At 45.4% G+C, this 19,277-nt stretch overlaps 5 protein-coding genes and 3 non-coding genes across 8 annotated transcripts in view; 6 read left to right on the top strand and 2 right to left on the bottom strand.

Moving 5' to 3' along the window:
• LOC108034941 (uncharacterized) overlaps positions 1-8,756 on the bottom strand; it is a 46,081-nt gene extending 37,325 nt beyond the window's left edge. The window contains exon 1 of the mRNA XM_044095386.2: positions 8,256-8,756. Within this exon, the coding sequence (XP_043951321.1) occupies positions 8,256-8,304 (49 nt within the window). The 5' untranslated portion in view covers positions 8,305-8,756. The remainder of the gene's footprint in view (positions 1-8,255) is intronic.
• Positions 8,757-11,231: 2,475 nt separating this feature from the next.
• On the top strand, positions 11,232-13,458 carry LOC108034769 (dynein axonemal intermediate chain 4). Its single transcript, XM_017109715.1, has 4 exons — positions 11,232-11,414; positions 11,478-12,919; positions 12,971-13,186; positions 13,242-13,458. The coding sequence occupies exons 1-4, from the start codon at positions 11,232-11,234 to the stop codon at positions 13,456-13,458; spliced, it is 2,058 nt and encodes a 685-aa protein (XP_016965204.1).
• A 646-nt stretch (positions 13,459-14,104) lies between these two features.
• LOC108034465 (ras-related protein Rab-34) lies at positions 14,105-15,297 on the top strand. Its single transcript, XM_017109349.3, has 6 exons — positions 14,105-14,352; positions 14,410-14,511; positions 14,574-14,638; positions 14,701-14,834; positions 14,886-15,111; positions 15,167-15,297. The coding sequence occupies exons 1-6, from the start codon at positions 14,105-14,107 to the stop codon at positions 15,223-15,225; spliced, it is 834 nt and encodes a 277-aa protein (XP_016964838.1). The 3' UTR covers positions 15,226-15,297.
• Positions 15,298-15,544: 247 nt separating this feature from the next.
• Positions 15,545-17,036, top strand: LOC108035468 (60S ribosomal protein L23a). Its single transcript, XM_017111116.3, has 3 exons — positions 15,545-15,645; positions 16,015-16,427; positions 16,492-17,036. Exons 1-3 carry the CDS (start codon positions 15,615-15,617, stop codon positions 16,879-16,881), a joined length of 834 nt encoding a protein of 277 aa, XP_016966605.1. The 5' UTR covers positions 15,545-15,614; the 3' UTR covers positions 16,882-17,036.
• Positions 17,037-17,240: 204 nt separating this feature from the next.
• On the top strand, positions 17,241-17,331 carry LOC122819079 (small nucleolar RNA Me28S-Am2634). The gene has a single exon (XR_006368530.1). It is a non-coding gene; the product is annotated as a small nucleolar RNA Me28S-Am2634 (small nucleolar RNA).
• Positions 17,332-17,455: 124 nt separating this feature from the next.
• On the top strand, positions 17,456-17,555 carry LOC122819078 (small nucleolar RNA Me28S-Am2634). The gene has a single exon (XR_006368529.1). It is a non-coding gene; the product is annotated as a small nucleolar RNA Me28S-Am2634 (small nucleolar RNA).
• A 135-nt stretch (positions 17,556-17,690) lies between these two features.
• LOC122819077 (small nucleolar RNA Me28S-Am2634) lies at positions 17,691-17,788 on the top strand. Its single transcript, XR_006368528.1, has one exon. It is a non-coding gene; the product is annotated as a small nucleolar RNA Me28S-Am2634 (small nucleolar RNA).
• Positions 17,789-17,904: 116 nt separating this feature from the next.
• Positions 17,905-19,033, bottom strand: LOC108035467 (telomere length and silencing protein 1 homolog). Its single transcript, XM_017111115.2, has 3 exons — positions 18,829-19,033; positions 18,160-18,773; positions 17,905-18,102 (listed from the first exon to the last, which is right to left on the bottom strand). Exons 1-3 carry the CDS (start codon positions 18,942-18,944, stop codon positions 17,948-17,950), a joined length of 885 nt encoding a protein of 294 aa, XP_016966604.1. The 5' UTR covers positions 18,945-19,033; the 3' UTR covers positions 17,905-17,947.
• Between the last annotated feature and the right edge of the window lie 244 nt (positions 19,034-19,277).

The raw sequence follows: 19,277 nt of genomic DNA, 5'->3' as shown, positions 1-19,277 counted from the left end.
TAGGAACAGGGGTTCCTGGACCCAAGGGGGGCGGGGTAGCCTGCTGGGGAGGATTGCCCGCCTGTGGGCAAGGAATTTCAGCTTCGTGGCTCGGAATTTTCTGTAATCCGATACAATTTAGCGGCTTAAAGCTTCTGCCTGCTTGACGCTCGAGTTTCTCATCATCTTGCAGCTCGTTGTTGTTGCTGTTATGACTAAGTCCCCTGCCCGGCCCCCGCATCCTTCGTCGCCCCTCCCCCGCACTTCCAGGTTCTCGAAAGGGAGTTCGAAAAAAGAGATCCCCAGCAAGGCACGCGCTTGGTTCCCATTTTTTTGTGTTTCGCCTGTGCCTTTGTTTTTTGGGTCCCTGTCATGGGGTCTGCTTTTTGTTGGTTCTATTGCTAAGGTTGCTGTGGGGCTGTGAGGATGAAGTGGGGAGCCAGGGTCTTCCAGATACAATGGTGATTAAAAGCCACTTGAATGAATCCCTCGCACTTTATCGCTATCTCTCTTGTGGTAGTTAAAGTCTAAGTGGATTGGCGATAAGGATGCCAGTTTTACAAACAAAAACGAGCCTTTAAATCATAGATTTGAATTTGTTTATATACTCTTACATCTTCCCACAATACAGTAGTTCCTTAAATTTCACTAAAGTCTAAAGTATACATTTTCTTCGAACTTAAGTATTTTAAAAAAAAAAACTCTTTGAAGGAAACCCTCCCATATTTAATGTCTAATTTTTTGCCAGTGAGCCCATCACATTTGCCTCCCATCAAATATTCCGCAAAATCCGCTTTGCGTTTTCCCCCCACCGTCACTCGCCTTTACTGCTTCGCTCAGGAATGCAAGACAACAAAACAGAATTATCAAAAATAAAACCAAGACAGTGCTAAAAAAAAAGTTAAGGAAAAGCAAGCTGGGAAATGGAAACGGAGAACCGCAGAAGAAAATGCAGGAAATGCATGTGGGGAAAAATCTAAACAATTTCTGCAACAACTTTGCTGACGGCTACGAAAAGGATTACATAACTGGGGTTACACACGGGGAAGTCCGGGAGCAAGGGTTCGGGAATCGGGGAACCCCGCATATGGTAATTGTTTTTTCGTAGCAGGAATGTGGCCCCCATCCGGAATAGAAAAATCCCCGACCAAAGTGGGCACCCTCGTAATATCGTTCATACATAATTATGACGGTGGGTGGATTTTATTTTTTTCTTGGGTCTGTAGTATGCCATATACCATCCTTCAGGACCCCTGTCAAGGTCTAGCCAAGTGCTATGCTACATTTAAACTTAGCCCACCTGGCACAGGTGCAAAATGCCAAATGCAGAGTGAGTGCAAGTGAGAAAACAGGTGGAGGAAAGCCCCCGTTTATTTTTCACTTTTTCCACTCGGCGACCCATTAAATGGCAGAATTTTCCAACTCAGAGTGGGTTAAAAAACTCTATTTAATTCTATATACTCCACATTGAAAGCCTGGCTGGTTCTCTTGTTCCTTTATTTAACTTAACTTTATTTCGCTGTTGTTGCGGCTGCTGCAGTCCGTTAAATATTCATAAAATCAACTTTGGCGGGAGAATAGTGAAACAGCGAATAGAAAGAGAGGGGGCGAGTTGGGGGCGAAAGGGAGAGGGCATTGGCCCAGAGCTGCACACTGAAACGGATCTCAAATATTTGTTTGATTGGGTCTAGTTGCTGCTGGCAAATACATATTCGAGAGTGCAATATATACTCGCACACTCACATGTACACTGGGAAAAACAGGATCTCCACAGTAAATATGAAAAGAAGTTTAGAGTGCAAAATCACTCTGAAAATAAGGGTTTTTTGATATAACTCTAGGAAGCAGAGGGGTAAATATGGAATGTCATACCTTGCTGAACTCGTAATAAAATTCTTATCAATTGGCGTTTAAGACTACATTTTTTTATTTTTGACCCATTTTTGCAAAAAATGATGATGTCACCCCTTATAAAATATGGCAAAATTGTTAAAAATTTTATTTTATAAATTCTTACCGGAAAAGGCTGAGATTTAATACCTTAGGTTATTACCTCAACGAAACATTCATTCCTAAGCCTCTAAGTCTAATTTTCGATTTTTTATAGCTCAAAAACTATTCAAAATAGAATTTTTAATCAATAACCTGAAATTTGTATACCTTTTTTCGTTTTTTTTTTTTATTTCATTTTCATTTTTTCGTTTCCCCCAGTGCAAATCCTTGCTGGCAAAGTCTGTTTGCCCTGTTGGCCAGCATTGAAATATGGAATATTTATCTAATGTGCATCAAACGGAATGCCAAACAGCCAAAGAATGGAGCTCATGGCAGCACATGGCCAATGAAGTTGAATTGCTGAGCAGCAGGGCCAACAAAAGGCCACGTTAAGGATATTATTATATTATAAGCCATGGCCGAGTGAGCCCGTCCTAGCTTTAAGCACAATGCAGGGCTTCCTGCAGGACTTCCTCTTCCTGCTTCCAGCTGCCTGCTGCCTGCTGCCTTTCATGCAAATCACAATTTGTGGAATTCCATAATTTGTTGGCAATTTGCAGGGGAGTGTGCTGCCGGAACCCCTGAAAATGACATTAAATCTCAGCCGGGCGCACACCTGCACCAAAAAGGAAAGCGTCCTGCTCCGAATCCTGCTGGAAGTCAATTTACAACCCATCCCCAGAGTAGCCGACCTGGTGCCAAACGGCACTTAAATGAAGTACCCAAGCCAAGGAAGTCCATATCATGGTGGTACCCCTCTGCCGTATCTCCCAGGACTCGCATGTGTGGGCACAAAATCAATATCGCCTCAATTGCCTGCTTTTTTTAGGGCTTCCACGGAACACTCTGAGTAAACCTGTCATTTTGTCAATTAAATTATAAAAATTACCAGAAGGCAGTGATGTTTTCTTGGATGTTTTGTAGATGTACATTTGTAAAAGATTTTATTTTACATATTGATAAAATGAATGTTCCCAAAGACTCACTTAAAAGAAGTATATCTTGAAATTACTTTAAAGAAAACCATCCTTACTCTAGTTAAACCGTCCTATAAATAACACATCACATAAGATATATGACTGCGCATTCACTAAATTTTAATGCAATCCAGCTACTGTAGAGCCATTTCTGTGTGACAACACTGACAGAAAAGTCCCAGGCCCAGACAGGGGCGGGGGCTGCCCATTCCAGGGGCGTGGAAGGGGGGCGACAACTTCAGCACGTGCTGTCGGCAGAAAGACAGGCGGATGGAGGGACAAACCAGAACCAGACGCGGAATGGGTCTGCTGGCAAAAGGGGACGCAGTCTCTCTTTCTCCAGGGCCTCTCCCCCAAATCCCCGATTCCCCATCCTGACTACCTTCACCTTGGCTGCAATTAATTCTGGTAACATAATCTTCACTTACAACTTTATATGACACTAAATCAGTGCAAAGTGGGCGCCGAAATGGGGCAAAGGGGGCAGTATATTAGAGCGGAATCGGTTGTGGGCGTTTCCCGGCGGCCCTGCAAGCCCCAATTATGGGCTCACACACACGAAATTCAACGCTTTCGAAGACCGAATTTAATTAGTTCCATTTAAAGAGCGGGCGATGCGAAGACACAGGGCAAACGCGAACAAAATGCGAGTGCCCAGCGAGCGTTCTTGCCGCATATTTGCACGCCAGTCGATAATTAACGCTGGAAATTCGGTCAGAGGTTGACCCACCCTCTCGCTTGAAATCTCCATGTGGGACCCTCGAAATCCACCTGATATACACCTATATACCTACATGTATTGCCTTATGCACTTGCAGATGCAAGAGAAGGGGCGTGATCTGCTGCACGCACACAGGCCATTTCAGTTTCACTTTGCCCAGCAGGGAGGCATCGGAAGATAACAGATTGTGCCTCCAGATGGGATGGTATAGTGGGGTATGGGATGGTGTGGTATGGGATGCATCCAGTTCCATGTGACTGCCAGGCGATTACGTGATACATGCCACTCGGTCTCTTTGTGGGGCACAATGAATGCTTATAAGCCGCAGTCTTGTCGTTTAACAGGGGAAAATCAGAAGAAGAAAGAAAAAATCGCTTATTATGCACTTGCAGCCGAAATGTTGCATCGTAAAATATGAATAAATTATTGCGGGGGCTAATAAGCACGAGCAAGATACTATCTGGTGCATAAGTCTTATCCGAAGATCTCATTTCAGCTTTAGATTGCAAATATCTTGGGGCTTATCTTGCAAAAAGTTAGGGCTGGCACGTATGTTTGTTAAAGCAGATGTATTTATTATATCTTGTTTGAGATTATAAGAATTATAGTATAGTATTGTAGTATGGGGTTTCTTATCCCATCTCCAACCTTCTGGTATAACATACTTCCCCACCCTAGACCCCCTACGAAACCGTGAAATTGGGAAAGAGTGTGTTTAATAAATTCTTCGAAACAATACTTTCCAGTTCTGGCAATTTCCTGAAGTCATTAGCAATTGGAAATGCTTGTGCCAGTCCCAAGTGCAAGTGAAATCCAACGAAACGCATCCCGGCGATGGACAATGGACAATGGATAACTCCCAGTGGGAAGTGGGCTGTCGGGGAGTGGAGGCAACGCCTCATGCCGAGCGCTTAACTTTTCGACATGTTTCACATGTGATGAAGATTAAGTAGAAAATAATTACAAGCTGGGGCTCAAGCGAAGCTAAAGCCGCGCGATCATATCGGATTGGATCGGGATCGGGATGGCTCTGCGATGGCAGCGCGGCTGGCGGTAATTACATAAACGGCGATGTCAGTGCGGTGACAGGACGGCGTCATCGCAGCCCAGGGAATCTGGAACTGAGGAACCGGGGTACCGAGGAACCGGCGAACTCGGAAACTTGGGAACTCCATCCCCCACTCCCCACTGGCCAGTCGATCATCAATCGTGCGAACTTTCGAGGGGCCCGCCCCCTCGGAACGCGGATATCATTGCATTGCTCTGCAGTCTGGGGGCACCTCCGCCACCACGAACTACTTATACCTGTTCTCAGATGCGCAGTTCCTCAGTGCCTCAGATCCTCAGAGCCAGACCTCGATGGCAGAAGAAAGAAACCCAGCAACCGAAAATAAAAGGGCCAAATCAGCGTGTAAGATGCCGGGTCGTACCTCTTCTGGGGCCATAAATTTTAAAGTAATTTTCTCTTAGCTGCGAATAATTTATGGGAAAATATTAAGCTGCCCCAAATACTTGGCCAAGAGAGCGCAGATCCTAAGCTAACAGACAAAAAACAAACTACCTTTTTGAGCCCAAAAAACTAACCCAAATAGAGTAATTAAATGGGACGAGCAGACGTTTCTTATCTGCCAGCGCTCTCCTACTGCCACAATCCTGGGAAGCCACGTCGTGGTGTTCCCGAACTCTCGGAACACCGAACACCGAACTCCGATCTGGCTGAGTTATGGGCCGGCTGGTCCTTAAGGTTCGGGTCACGATTATCTGCATACGCAGCCGGCAATAATAATCTCAAAATTGGCGCACTTAAGCGTTGATCCCTCGGCAGGCGTAATTTGAAAGTTATTTTGTTGCCGTTGCGGTGAAATTATTGAGCAATATGCTGATCTGTAAAATCATAAATAAAAATATTTGTACTTGACCGCAGTGGAGAGCCTGGGATCCACCTCCGCCTGCACTCCACTGCACTCGCTCCATCTTCATCGCATCTCCTCCCTCTGACAACTTTTATGTTATTAGGTGAGAGAGTCGCTTTCGGGGCCCAAATCGGAGCTGGATGGATCTGGAATCTGGAAACTGGGATCTCGGTTCCCAGTTCCCGGTTCCCGGACACCAGGCTCCGGATGGAGAGCCTACGCCCGCGGCTTAACGATTGATAAAGTCTTTTTATTTACAAGCTGATAATGATGGTGTAGGTGCAGCTTTTGGCATTGCGACGGTTTTTCATGTAATTTATGAGCAATTTGCAGACGATTTTCGAGGCCCTGGGTTTATGGAATGTGCGCAACGAGCGGGGGCGGCAGACTGACCCAAAGATCGGGGAGATGGGCTTTATAGGGAGGGGAGAGAGCGAAAGATCTACAAATGGAATTTATGGGAATTAAGCCCTTTATGACATAAGTGATTATTATGGAGCTGAAACTTCTTAAAAACCTAACTTAATATTTCCTAGTCAAAACAGAATATTGTTTCGACATTGTAGAACTGACTTTACAAATCTAAGAAACCCTAATATATGGTAATGTAATCTACTCCACCTTGTTCGTACTCCCAAAGTTCCGAATCTCTAGACTGCTTACCATTCCAATCCCATCCAGCACGCTTCCACCACGCTGGCCGAAAACTATTTTGTAATATTGATAACCATCTCGATGGGGAGTGGGGCCTAGCAGGCCATTAAAGTGTCACAACAAAACGCTGAACTCATTTTTTGATCTGGCACTGGCACTGGGCCACAAGAAACAGCCATAAAACAAGCAAGTTGATGGGGAGTTTATAAGGCAGGGACAGCAGAACAGAAGACCCTGGGCACGAACTAATAGCACGAATGTCCAAATGGACGAAATAGCCAAAAGTGTCAACTCCAGAAGGGGCAGAGAACTATATGGGTAAGCCGATTAGGGGCCACGACTTTCGGGAACGGAACGCACATAAAAATGTCTCTGGCGCAGATCTCCGGAATCGTGTTAGGCGTGCTGGAGGTGGGGAGTACTACTGCGACTACCTTTATGTGGCGATGGTGTGGATGTCTCTTGTTATTGTTTGTGTCACTGCTGATGATTGTCATTAACATCAAATTACCACAAGTCAAAGTCATGTTCTCCCGAATAAAACCCCAGATCTTAGTTGCAGCGACTCAGACAGATAGTCGGCACTTAGGTGGAAAGTTATGGAGCAGAAGTGAAATGGGAGAACCACAACAAGAGAAGCGCAGGCGCAACCACAAAAATGGGGGGGGAGTGAAGGGTTAGGTTCAGCAGGGGGATCAGAATTCCTTGGGTTCGGATGGAGATGGAGACGGTGATGCTGGCTCTCGCTTACACCTTGTTGACCATGGGGACAAATGTGTTTTGACACCTGTCTGCGGGTTTTGGGTTTTCAGAAGATGCGAGAAACAGAAGGAACTGAGTGGGGGTACAACTGATATGGATAGGACTTACTTATAAGTACCCAAACAAGCAAAATAAAAATCTATCTGTCTATTTATCTATCTATCTATGTATCTGTCTACCTATCTAACTATCTATCTAACTATCTATCTATCTCTCTGTCTATCTATCTGTCTATCTATCTATCTATCCATCTATCTATCCATCTATCTATCCATCTATCTATCTATCCATCTATCTATCTATCTATCCATCCATCTATCTATCTATCCATCTAACTATCCATCTATATATCTATCTATCCATCTGTCTATCTATCTATCTATTTATCTGTCTATCTATCTATCCATCTATCTATCTATATTTCTATCTATCTATCTATCTATCCATCTATCTATCTATATTTCTATCTATCTATCTATCTATCCATCTATCTATCTATCTATCTATCTATCTATCTACCCATCTATCTATCTATCCATCTATCTATCCATCTATCTATCCATCTATCTATCCATGTATCTTTCCATCTATCTATCTACCTATCCATCTGTCTATCTATTTATCTGTCTATCTATATAATTGCTTTTATGAACACAGTTCCATGTTAGGGGTTCAAAAGAAAGAAGGTTGGAATAAGTGTCTTTTATTGAAGACCTCCAAAGCCCTTCCAATCGAGAATCTGTCCAATCTTTCCAGCTCTTAAGCTATCCAGCTCACATGCTTACTCGCATTCCCCTAACCCAAACTGCCCACCTTAGTGAGATATTATCTGCGTGATCTGCATAATTATGCTAAACACATTAAATTCATTCATAAATCTTTTGGCAAGCATCATTCACAAAGGGAACACCTCGCTGAGAATTTCGATAATGAGATATGAGCTATTATTCATGTCCCGCGGGGCGCTCGCTCTCATTTGTATTTGTCCAGCTCTTTTGTGGGTGATAAGGCCCAGACGGGGGTTATTTATGATCTGCGGCTCACTCGCGATCTTGGGCAAGGGAATCACCAAAATAAAATCAATAAAACCAGTCGGCGGTGGTCACAACAAGACCAAAACCGAATCGGAATCCCAAATAATAATAATTTTAAGATGCAAATTATGCAGATGAGACGAAACGGAATTCACCTGCCCGGCAAAATCATATTTCTTCTTGCCCAATCCCAGGCCTTATGTGAGATACCACTTGGACTTACTGCCTGAAGAGCTGCTCGATCGCTGGAGACGCTTCTTCCAAAACAACATTTTTTGGCTCGGGCACTGATAAGATCTGTCTGATCGGTTTCGTTATGCGGACAGGCCTTTGCGGCTATGCGGGTGTGAGTCTATTGCGAAATGCTGTTAACGTTTGACACCAGGGATTAGCATAAATTTCGAATCACTCATGGGGCAGCCAAGTTTCCGAGATTGGAGGTTTAAGATCTTTTATTTTAGCACACGCGCCACAAAAGCCAAGCGATGACGAAGGTAAGGTGGCTAAAACACAACTGCAGCACGACAAATTGAGACATAAAACACCCGGCTGGCGAAGAAAGTTATGGTGTTATATGGAGCGGTTTCGATTGGTTTTTGCCAGGGGTTCCCTGCTCTGGAGTGGAGTGTCAGGTGTCACACGAGAGCGCGTTGTGCTCAATTAGCCACCCGGTTTTCAGCTTATTTTTCTGCACTTCCGTTAGGCGCGCTTTTCACGCCCCTTCCTCGAGAGCGCTGAGGAACTCGGACTTCTGGCCCGCTCGACGGTTAATTAACGAATAAAAAGTCGCCTTTCTGTTACGAAAAAATCTCCGAGCTCGGCTTAAGCGCTGCCGCTCCGTCGCTTCTTTTACTTTTTTTCTTAGTCTTCCACGCTCCGTGCCACAATAAAAACGAAAAAGAAAATATGTTACACCAAAACCCAGCGCGTCGCAGTCGACGGCTCGGTCCAAGTCGAAGTCGGCGTCTGGGTATCGCACATTGGGGCCAGTGGGGACATAAAACAGGTGTAAAAACCGAGCCGATTTGAATGGGAACGAGCCACATATAACGCACATACTGTAGATATATGAAGAAGCGTATGCGAGATCGAGATAAACAGCGACAGCGAGGGTTTTATGGGTTTCCAGTGTGGACACAATTAGATGTTCGTATAAGACGGGCGTTTTACTGAGGTCTGAAGGCGGTCTTGGACAGGGTCCAAACCTGTCAGTAGTAGCTCGTAATTATGGGGCGACAAAAATATTTATTAATTATTTCCCAAACACTCGGTGAGCTTTGTAAAAAACTAGATCAATTAAAAGCTTGTTTACAAGGTGACAAGTCAATTAAATTCGTATAAAGAGGGGTTTATCTATTGTTGCCTGTGGTTAAGGCAGTGTAAAGTACCTTGTCTAAAGATGAGCTTTTTTTGTGCTATAAGGAATACTTCCTCTTTAATACTATAATTACTCTGAAAAATATAATTTAGAATTGTTGCATATAAATTATGATTGTTTCTTGCTTCAAGTTTAAAATGTTTTGCTTCTTTAATACTTAATATTAAATTAAAGAAGTGTCTAAAAGTATGCAGTGAAACCAAAAAGGGAATGAATCCATTAAAATTCCTATTTGTAATATTTTGTTGCATACTTTTTGGCATATTTATTTAATTTTTTAATTTTTTTGGTTTTGTAATTAATTTGCTTGGCTAATTTGTCGTAAATGTTAGGTACATTTTTTTTATTTTTGGGCACTTGGACAACTTAATTCAGTGTTCAACTGCGCAGTCGCAGCCGCAGTCGCCGTCGCAGTTGGCGTTGCGTTGGTGGCGGTTCAGTGAATTTCGCTGACTGTATGTATAGGGCTGCTCCAAAATGTGTATCAGCGACCACAACAGCATTAGCATTAACCAACCAACCAGCTACCAAGCAATAACACTAATGATCGTTGGCTCGTGCAGAGTTCAAAATGCACGCAACCTGCAAGACAGCCGGCTATTGTCTTTGGCCTTTCTCGAATATATTTCCTAGGTCCTAGCTTTTCTCGCTGCCTGCACATTTATTACTTAACGCTTTGATGCGTTGACGGTTCCCGCTTTTGGCCCGAGCCAAGCTGACTTGTTCCTTCTGGCCATCATTTTCCCGGTTGCCCCTTCAATTTGACATATTGCACTGGGCTATCTCCTCACTTTGGCCCCTTTTCCTCTCTCTTGCTGCCTGTTCATTAAGCGAATCAGCGTAGCGAAGCATAAAGCCAAATTAACATAAACAACTTCTTTTCGACTTCTACTATATCTGCACAGAAAACAACTTATGGCTCTAGAGGTTAATATTGTAGAAAATTATAGATACTATAAACTGCTCTATAAATCCGAGATACAAAAAATATTATCTAATATTAATCTTTTCTTATTTTTAACCGGAACATTTAAGTAAAGAATGGTATTAAATATTTCTTGTGGACTTTCTGGGCATTGGAAAAGGTTTGCTAAACATTATTTCTAAAATATTATAACCAAATTATTCGAGTTTTCGTTCTGTGTACCTATATGGCTCGCCGCTAACATCGTACATATGTGGCCAAGTGCCTCTGCCTCCGCGGCTCATCTTTGGCCCATTGTCAGGCAATGTGGCGGAATTAAAGACCCCTTACCATTTGATATTACCATCCACTATTCTTCCACTGCCGCCATCGCACCGGCAAATTGCTTTTGGTACGCGTCTAATTGGAATAGGAATTCAAATTTCATTTGTTGCCAGCTTGTAGATTGGAGTTGCAAGTCGCTCGTTGTTTTTCCTCTCTCCGGTTCGGGGGTTTTTCTTGTGACAGGCCACAGCTCTAGCTGCCGGTGAAGCTTTCACAATAGTAAATGCTCTTAACTGAGAATAACGAAAGATTTTTAAAAATTCGATATATTTTATACCATTTTAAACCCAATTAATGCATGGCATAGTAGTCCCACCACAATCATCCGACTTTGCATCTCCACCCTCTTATTATGCACTTTGGTTGCGTGATTTAATATATGTGCTATAAATATTTATGGATGCACGGAGAGCAGCCATGTGCAAGACCGCTAATGGAGTATGCCATGTTGTAACCCGAAGCCCCCGTAGTTATAGCACCCATATATTATTATTGTGTTGCCATGTCTGCACCCGCAATAAACAAGTTGAGGAAACGCCGGCACGCGCTGGTGTCGTATTTATTAGAGAAAAATGTCCCGACCTCTGAGGAAGGATTACCGCACGGCGGACTTCGAGCAGCTGAGCAATATGATCAAGGATCATCCGCTGATGAGGGCTCCCGGAGCGGAGCAGCAGCAGATGCAGAAGCTGCGAACCCCGGAGTATCGTACAAAATGTGTGATGAGGGCTTCTCTGGACGATATTGCCCTGGGCGTGGGTTCTTCATCTGCCTTAATAGTCCAAAGCAATCCTTAAACTAACAGCTTTTTCCCCCAGATCAACCTTTACAAGCTGCAGCTGGACAAGCCCTTGTCACCCACTTTGGAGGAACCGGATTACCTGAAGGAGCCTGCTTCCTCCGCCCGTTCCGCACCCTCCGCTCGTCCCCCAGCCACGCCCTTCATCAAGGTGCTCCTCCGAAAGACGCCCATTATGGTGCTCTTCGAGAGACGCAGCATGACCGCTCTGGCGGACACGGAGGAGGGTCGTCTGGTGATGGAGGACAACAGGAAGTACGAGGAACTTCTCTCGGGAACGGACAAGACCAGGAGAACCGTGGATGCGGACACCCAAACCATGACGGCACTAATGAAATCAAGACTGGTGAATACGGAACGGCTGACCACTGCCCAGATGGGTTCCTATGTCTCCAACTTCGAGATGTACGACACCTATACGGATCTGGAGAAGTCCACCACGAGTGTGCAGGTGCAGGGCGAGAAGAAGATGGAGATAACCACCTACCACGTGGGCGGAGTGGATCAGTTTGTGGGGATCAACAGTCTCCCGGGGTTTCGACTGGCCCTCATGCTGACCATGCGCATCCTGGCCAGCAATGTCTTCGAGCCCCAGCAGCGGAGGTACAGGAATATGGCTCTGCCAGATCCTCTGGCCGAGGATGTGAAGTTCAAGTACCGACTGGGACTGCTGTGGAGATTGAGTCCGCCCTCTTCCAATCGCAAGGTTCACCAGGCAGTCAGCGACGTGAGCTTCTGTCCCAGCAATGGAGACATAATGGCCGTGGCCTACGGGGTCTATAGCCATGGCAAGGTCAGCAAGTTGCCCAGATGCGGATGGGTTTATGTGTGGAACATCAAGAACCCGGTGAACCCGGAGAGGCGTTACAACTACCAGGTGCCCGTGGTCACCGTAGAGTTTTCACCCACCCAACCTCAACTTTTGGCCATAGGACTCCATAACGGAGGTGTTGAGGTGAGGGACATCTCCAGTCAGGACCTGCCTCCATTGGCCATTTCGCAGCGCTCATCCTCGCCACATTTCGAGCCAGTCACGGCTATCAAATGGATTTACTTCGAGGGAGATGTGGGATCCAGGAATCCCCATATCACACCCTTTTTGGCCACCTCCCAGGCGGGAGCTGTTACGAAATACCGTCTAATTAACAGCCCCAACATGCTGGGGTTGGAGCAGCAGCGCTTGCAGCGGGCGGAGGGCGAGCTGGAGGGGATTCCCATCGAGCGGCAGCCTCCTGCGGCTTCCCTGCTGGCCAACAGGCATCCGCAGTGTCTGGAGATAGTCCTCGACCCCGTGCAGGCGGATATATACTACGTTCTCACGGACGAGGGAACCCTGTACAAGTGCTCCACGAACTATCCGCTGCAGTATCTGGAGCTGAGGCAGGTGCACGATGGACCGGCTGCCTGCATGGAGTTCTCGCCCTGGTCTCCAAGGATGTACCTCACCTGCGGCAGTGATTGGTGGGGGCTACTTTGATTTCAATTGGGTTTTACTTACGGCATCCTTTCTAGGTGCATTCGCATTTGGTTGGCGGGCATCCTGCTGCCCATTGTTACTCTGCAACATCACCTTTCTCCGGTCCACTGCGCCCGCTGGAGCCGCACCCATTCCACCATCCTGGTATCCCTGAGTCGCAGCACTGTGGACATCTGGGATCTGCGCAACAGCACCATGAAGCCCGTGTCCTCCACCGTAATCGACGCGGATATCTTTTACACCACCTTCAAGTGGGTTTGAACTGGAATCCTCTTTATGGTTTAATTTTTTTGATGTTCTATATAGGTTCACCCACTGCGGGCGTTCGCTGGCCGTGGGAAATGAGGCCGGCAACCTGCTGATGCTGTCCTTCGAGGACATGCCCTTCCCGCCGCACTTTCAGTACAAGCAGCTCAAGAGAGCCATCTTCAAGGCCCTGTCCATGCAGCCCGATCTCCGCAAGCAAGTGAAGAGCGTGGGGTACTTTGGCTATCCCGGGGGAAGGAAACAAACTAGAGCTTGATGGGTGTATTATAGAGATGCTAAATACTCAAAATAAATATGGAAAGTGAATAAAGAAAATGCTGTTTTGAATAAATGTTTTTTATATTTCTTCCCACTTATTTGAGAAGAAACGTTCTTGAAATCAAGACATAAACTAATAAAAGCATTCCTTCTTTTTTATATCAAGAATTTAGTCTTTCTAAAAAACACCTCTCTTTTGAGAATTATACATTGAATTGATTTTGGCATACTTTTTAGATCGATATAACGTTTTTTCCCAAGCGAAGATATTTGAATTTAATTTGCTGCTAAGTCGGAAAAAAACCTACGTTTTTGAAGGCTTAATTATTTGTTTAGCCACTGCTCTAGCCACAACTGCTCACATGATATGGCCACAAAGCCAAGCTAACATTAAAGCTCAGCTTGGCTGACACCTTGAGGCCTTTTTCCTATCGGAAGCAACCCATGCCCAAGCATTCCTTATCAATCACCTGCATTTACAATGCAAAACACTGCCCGCGGTGTAAGGTAGCCTCCGTCACCGGCACCTTGAGCATGTGATAGCCGCCAAGTTCAAACCACCGACAGAGTTTGTGGTTTCGATGACGACGTGGCTGGCTCACCCAGTTGGTGGAGCTCATTTAGTCGAGATACAGCCGTTCGCCATGCCTCATCTACTGCGGCAGAACCTGCTGTTGCCCAGTCCGCCCACGGTGGTCATGCACGATCCTCGCACCCACCTGCGGCACCTGCCCCCGGCCTACAGTCCCGCCCAGACGCCGCTCAGCCGGGAACGGGACTTCGCTCCCCAGGTGCGCTATCACCTGGAGATGCCACGCAAGCCCAAGTTCCGACCCTGCAAGGTCATCTTCGTGGGCGACTGCTCGGTGGGCAAGACGGCCATTGTCAATCGGTTAGTAAGGCTCTACGGACTTCAATGAATTTCATTAGCTAAAACATTTTTCTTTAGGTTTTGCTACGACAAATTCCAGTCGAACTACAAGGCCACCATTGGCGTGGACTTTGAGCTGGAGAATTTCAGTATTCTGGGTCACAACTACAGTCTGGAAATGTGGGTTCACCTAGGAAATACTCTAAGAAGTAGTACCAATATGGTTTGGTTCTTGTTTTCAGGTGGGACACGGCTGGCCAGGAGCGTTTTAAATGCATAGCAGGCGCCTATTATCGCAATGCAAGCGGTGAGTCATAGTTCACTTTGAAATAAATAAATTGAAGACAAGTGTTACCCTTTCAATTACAGTGATAGTGGTTACCTATGACATGTCCAAGCGGGATTCCCTGGAATCGGCTAAAAAGTGGCTCAATAGCGCACTCAACTACAATACAAGCACAAAACCCTTGGTCTTCCTAGTGGGCACAAAAGCAGATCTTTTGGTAATTATTGCTTCTTCACAAAGAATTTAAATGATAATTGCCAATTTGTAGACAAAGGAGGAGTTTGTGCGAATGGAACGGTTGGCGGGCGTGGCAGCTGCCGAGCTGCAGGCGGAATATTGGTCGGTCTCAGCACGATCTGGTTTCAAAGTCACAGAATTCTTTCAGAGAATTGCTGGCCTAGCTTTTGAGGAAGCTGTAAGGCAGGATATAAAGTACATTAAGAGTAAGCCACAGCAACAGGCAACTCAGTCATCAGTTAAATCGCAAACTTTTGGTAAGGATGTTTAACGAAATGTATAGATTTTTACAAAGAATTATATTTTTTTCAGATTTACGCAACATTTTTAGTGGCCGCCTTTCGCCCCAAAAGAGCGGCTGTGCTTGCTAGCCTGCATACATTACTATATTCTAAGTTTAAACTTAGGCTTTTAATAAAACATTTTAATATAACTTTATAAAAGTGGCGTAATTTTTAAATTTTATAGATAAACTGTTCTTAAATTAAAGTTTAGTTTTAAATTAAAATTCAAAAAGTAACGTTTTAAACTGTCAAGCAGTAGCGTTGCCATACTTTTTGCCAGCTGTGTTGCATGCGCACAATGTCAAGATAACCACCCAGTCACCACTGTTAATTCGCTAAACAGTGCTGTTAAGCACACTAACAGCGAGCTGTTAGGCGCAAAATTCCAGCTATCTGGCCACCCTCCTGTCAAATCGGTCTTCCGGTTTCTGACAACTGCCCCTCAGTTTTCCTTTTCATTTCTTTTTCTCGTAGAAATGCCACCCAAAAAGCCAACCGAGAAATCCGGTAAGGATTTTTCATACAAAAATAGGCGAAAAATGCGTGAATTGATCAGCAAAAGCAAGGCGAAAACAGGGACTACCAGTGGGAATTGAATATTGTGCGGAATTTAGCGATTTTAAGGCAGAAACGCGTTCAAGCAGACGACCTGTAGTTTCGCCACGTGCGGTGTGTCTGCGTGGAAATGCTTAAGTGTGTGGCGCGGACGATAAAGTAAACTAAGAGTGTTCAATTTGAAGCTACCAAGTGATTTAACCGGGCTTAGCCAAGAGGACAGGCGTCCCATTGCCTTGCTGATCGATCAGGCCTAACCTAACTTTGTGCCCGGAACATGTTTACTAATCTGGACTCGGACTCCCCGCTCCTCTTTTACAGCCAAGCCTGGCGACAAGAAGCCAGAGCAGAAGAAGACTGCTGCGGCTCCCGCTGCCGGCAAGAAGGAGGCTGCTCCGGCTGCCGCCAAGCCAGCGGCCGCTGCCCCCAAGAAGGCTGCTGCCCCGGCCGCCAAGAAGCCCGCTTCTGCCGCTGCCAAGAAGCCAGCTGCCGCTGGTGCTGCCAAGAAGCCCACGGCCGTGAAGAAGACCGTGGCCACCAAGGCCAAGGGCAAGGATGCCAAGAAGAAGATCCTCGCCGGCAAGAAGCCCCAGTCCGTGCTGGCCAAGCTCTCCGCCAAGGCTCGTGCGGCCGCCAAGGCCAAGAAGGGCGTGAAGCCCGGCACCAAGCCCGCCAAGGGTACCGCCAAGGCCAAGGCTGTGGCTCTGCTGAACGCCAAGAAGGTCCAGAAGAAGGTAGGGAGTCTGGTTACCGACTAAGTGGAGTCTCTGATTAACCTTTTTTATCCTTACCGATCAGATCATCAAGGGCGCCTTCGGCACCCGTGCCCGCAAGATCCGCACCAACGTGCACTTCCGTCGGCCCACGACCCTGAAGCTGCCCAGGAACCCCAAGTACCCCAGGAAGTCGGTGCCCACCAGGAACCGCATGGACGCCTACAACATCATCAAGTACCCACTGACCACCGAGGCGGCCATGAAGAAGATCGAGGACAACAACACCCTGGTCTTCCTCACACACCTGCGCGCCAACAAGAACCACGTGCGTGCCGCAGTGCGCAAGCTCTACGACATCAAGGTGGCCAAGGTCAACGTGCTCATCCGCCCCGATGGCCAGAAGAAGGCCTATGTGCGCCTGGCGCGCGACTACGATGCCCTGGACATTGCCAACAAGATCGGCATCATATAAGCGGTGCAATCTGCGGTAAAGTGTGGAATGGTCATCGCGGTCTACATTTTACATGTAGAGTCTTTTCTATAAACAAATATTGCTAAGCTGACGCGGTAGAGCGAGGATGAACGTTTCAAAGTTGTCTGGGTATAATAAAACCACTCAAAAACTAAGTGTGGGTTTTCAATTTGGGCGGGCTAAGTATCTCCTTTTCAGTTTTCGTCTTGGACTCTTGAAACTGTAATATTATCTAAGGTGAGTTTGATGTTGCTATAAATTTACCTAGTTGTTAACATTGCTTACTTTAGTTGCAGGATATATCTTCGAGTTGCAAGGGATTTATCTCGCTTATTGAAAAGGTAATTGTCATTTTAGTTTATGAAAATAAATGCGATGATCATATTTTGAGTAGGAATCTCATTGAACTAACCATGAAATCAAATTTAATCTCTCACTGATAAAACCATTTTTAACAACCAAGGAATGGTTTTAAATTCTTATCTAATCGAGACTTTTTTATTCGTTTCAGTTGCTCCGAGGTGAATATGAATGGATTTTTTTTAAGGTGTGTATAGGTTTTAGAAATTCTAAATTATTTTGATTTTTCTGATGATATATCGAGTAGGAATCTCATTGAGCTTCAGTCATGCGTTGCTTTGAAATCATTTTTAATCTCTTCTGATAAAAAATGTAATAAATGAAAGCTCAGTTGTAATAACTTGAACTAATCATCCCCTCTAATTTATTTCAGTTGCTCCCAAGTTCATCTGGATCCTTGGCTTACTTTTCATAAGGTGTGTATACATTTTAGTAATCTGTAGTTCAAAACCTTTATCCTTCTGATGATATTTTGAGTAGGAATCTCATTGAGCTTCAGTCATGCGTTGCCTTGAAATTAATTTTGTCTCTTACTGATAGCAAACCCTATAACAATTTGGTCTTTATCTTATAAACATAACTAATATTCTCTCATTTTATTTTGCAGAAACGGCCCGTTTACTGGATTTCATTTTTAACTATGTGTAAATGAATAAAAGATGATTTCTTAAAAATAAAATATTTGTACTTTTTATTGCTGGCACTTTTAATATCTGCGAAACTGCTTCCTAAACTTGTCATAGTGGTAGTCGTCTGTGGCGCGCTTGACTCCATTGGGGTTGGTTTGGTGCTGGGCCGACTTGTTGCCCTCCCTCTCCTCCCGCTTGCGTCTCCTTTGATCGCTGTTATCCTCGATGTTGACTGGAAATGACAAACGTTAGTGAAACCTCATAAATAACAACATTTTTATAAACCCACATCGATTGTGCTGCATGAAGTTCACCGCCATATTGGTGGGCACAAACTGCGAGGGTCCGTCCTTCTTGTTTTTGGCGTCCTGCAGCAGCTTTTGCTTGGCATCCTCGGTGGCCTCGATGTTGCGGATCTTGGCCACAATGCCCAGGTCCACCTCTGGAATGCCATTAAGCATCTGATTGGACAGCATCTCCTCGGATCTGTGCGAGGACGACTGCCTGAGATGGTCGGGCAGGGCGTACAGAGCGGCGTCCTCGGGCGTCAGGTACTTGTTCACATCCCCGTCGTCCTCCGCTGCGGCCTCTGTGCCGCCTCCCTTGCGCTTTTGCAGCTCCTGCTCGATGTACTTCATCATCTCCTCGTCCTCGTCCCGCTTGTTCGTCTCCGCCGAGAACTGGGTGCCAATGCCCACGTCGTAGGCGTCGTCCACCTCCTTCATCTTGCCGGATTTCAGCTGCTGCATGTTGACCAGACCGCCAGTCTTCACGTTGAAGGGATCCTTGATGGCCAGCTCCTCCTCGGGAGCGATCTTCTTGCCCAGCGCTAGACCCACTAGGCTGACGCCATTGGGCCTTTGTCTCAGGCGCTGCCGCTCCTTAATCTCGTCAAGGGTGAGTCTAAAACGAAATACACGTTTCCATGGGCTTACATTTTAATATTCTTAGCACTTACTGCTCCTCTTTTTCTTCTTCATCTGAATTCTTGCGCTGTCGCAGGTTTTTTCGTCCTGACTTTTTGAAAACAACCTTCGGGGGTGCTTCAGTTTTGGGTTCCTCTGCATCACTCATGCTTTTAGCTTAGTAATAGATTAATTTTCGTATAAAATAAAACTAAATAAATTTGTTTATGTTTGGCTAGCACAGCAGTATGACCATTGGCGGGATTTTATAAAATACCAGAGGAATGGCGGTAACGAAGGCGGAATGGTTGAAGCACCGTGGCCTTTTTTACTTTTTAGTTTTCTGGCTGTTTGGAGAACAAATATCAATAATAAAATTGCAATTTTTTATAGGAAAAGAGTATCTTACGATCTACTTAGGTTATGGGCTGGTCCGAGACCTAATAATACCTCAAAAATACGTTTCCCCAGAATTGTCTAAAATGCTCCCCTAACAGAGGTT

This window comes from Drosophila biarmipes, chromosome 3L (genome assembly GCF_025231255.1).
Source record: "Drosophila biarmipes strain raj3 chromosome 3L, RU_DBia_V1.1, whole genome shotgun sequence".
Taxonomy (NCBI): Eukaryota; Metazoa; Arthropoda; class Insecta; order Diptera; family Drosophilidae; genus Drosophila; species Drosophila biarmipes.
This window is presented reverse-complemented; position numbering and strand designations above follow the sequence as displayed.

Coding starts and splice junctions, on each gene's coding strand:
- LOC108034769 (XM_017109715.1), top strand. CDS start 11,232: ATGTCCCGACCTCTGAGGAAGGATTACCGCACGGCGGACTTCGAGCAG. Junction 11,415..11,477: donor TGGACGATATTGCCCTGGGC/GTGGGTTCTTCA, acceptor TTTTTCCCCCAG/ATCAACCTTTACAAGCTGCA. Junction 13,187..13,241: donor ATCTTTTACACCACCTTCAA/GTGGGTTTGAAC, acceptor TGTTCTATATAG/GTTCACCCACTGCGGGCGTT.
- LOC108034465 (XM_017109349.3), top strand. CDS start 14,105: ATGCCTCATCTACTGCGGCAGAACCTGCTGTTGCCCAGTCCGCCCACG. Junction 14,353..14,409: donor AAGACGGCCATTGTCAATCG/GTTAGTAAGGCT, acceptor ATTTTTCTTTAG/GTTTTGCTACGACAAATTCC. Junction 14,512..14,573: donor CACAACTACAGTCTGGAAAT/GTGGGTTCACCT, acceptor TCTTGTTTTCAG/GTGGGACACGGCTGGCCAGG.
- LOC108035468 (XM_017111116.3), top strand. CDS start 15,615: ATGCCACCCAAAAAGCCAACCGAGAAATCCG. Junction 15,646..16,014: donor AAAGCCAACCGAGAAATCCG/GTAAGGATTTTT, acceptor CCTCTTTTACAG/CCAAGCCTGGCGACAAGAAG. Junction 16,428..16,491: donor CCAAGAAGGTCCAGAAGAAG/GTAGGGAGTCTG, acceptor CTTACCGATCAG/ATCATCAAGGGCGCCTTCGG.
- LOC108035467 (XM_017111115.2), bottom strand. CDS start 18,944: ATGAGTGATGCAGAGGAACCCAAAACTGAAGCACCCCCGAAGGTTGTT. Junction 18,774..18,828: donor GAAGAAGAAAAAGAGGAGCA/GTAAGTGCTAAG, acceptor ATTTCGTTTTAG/ACTCACCCTTGACGAGATTA. Junction 18,103..18,159: donor CTTCATGCAGCACAATCGAT/GTGGGTTTATAA, acceptor TGTCATTTCCAG/TCAACATCGAGGATAACAGC.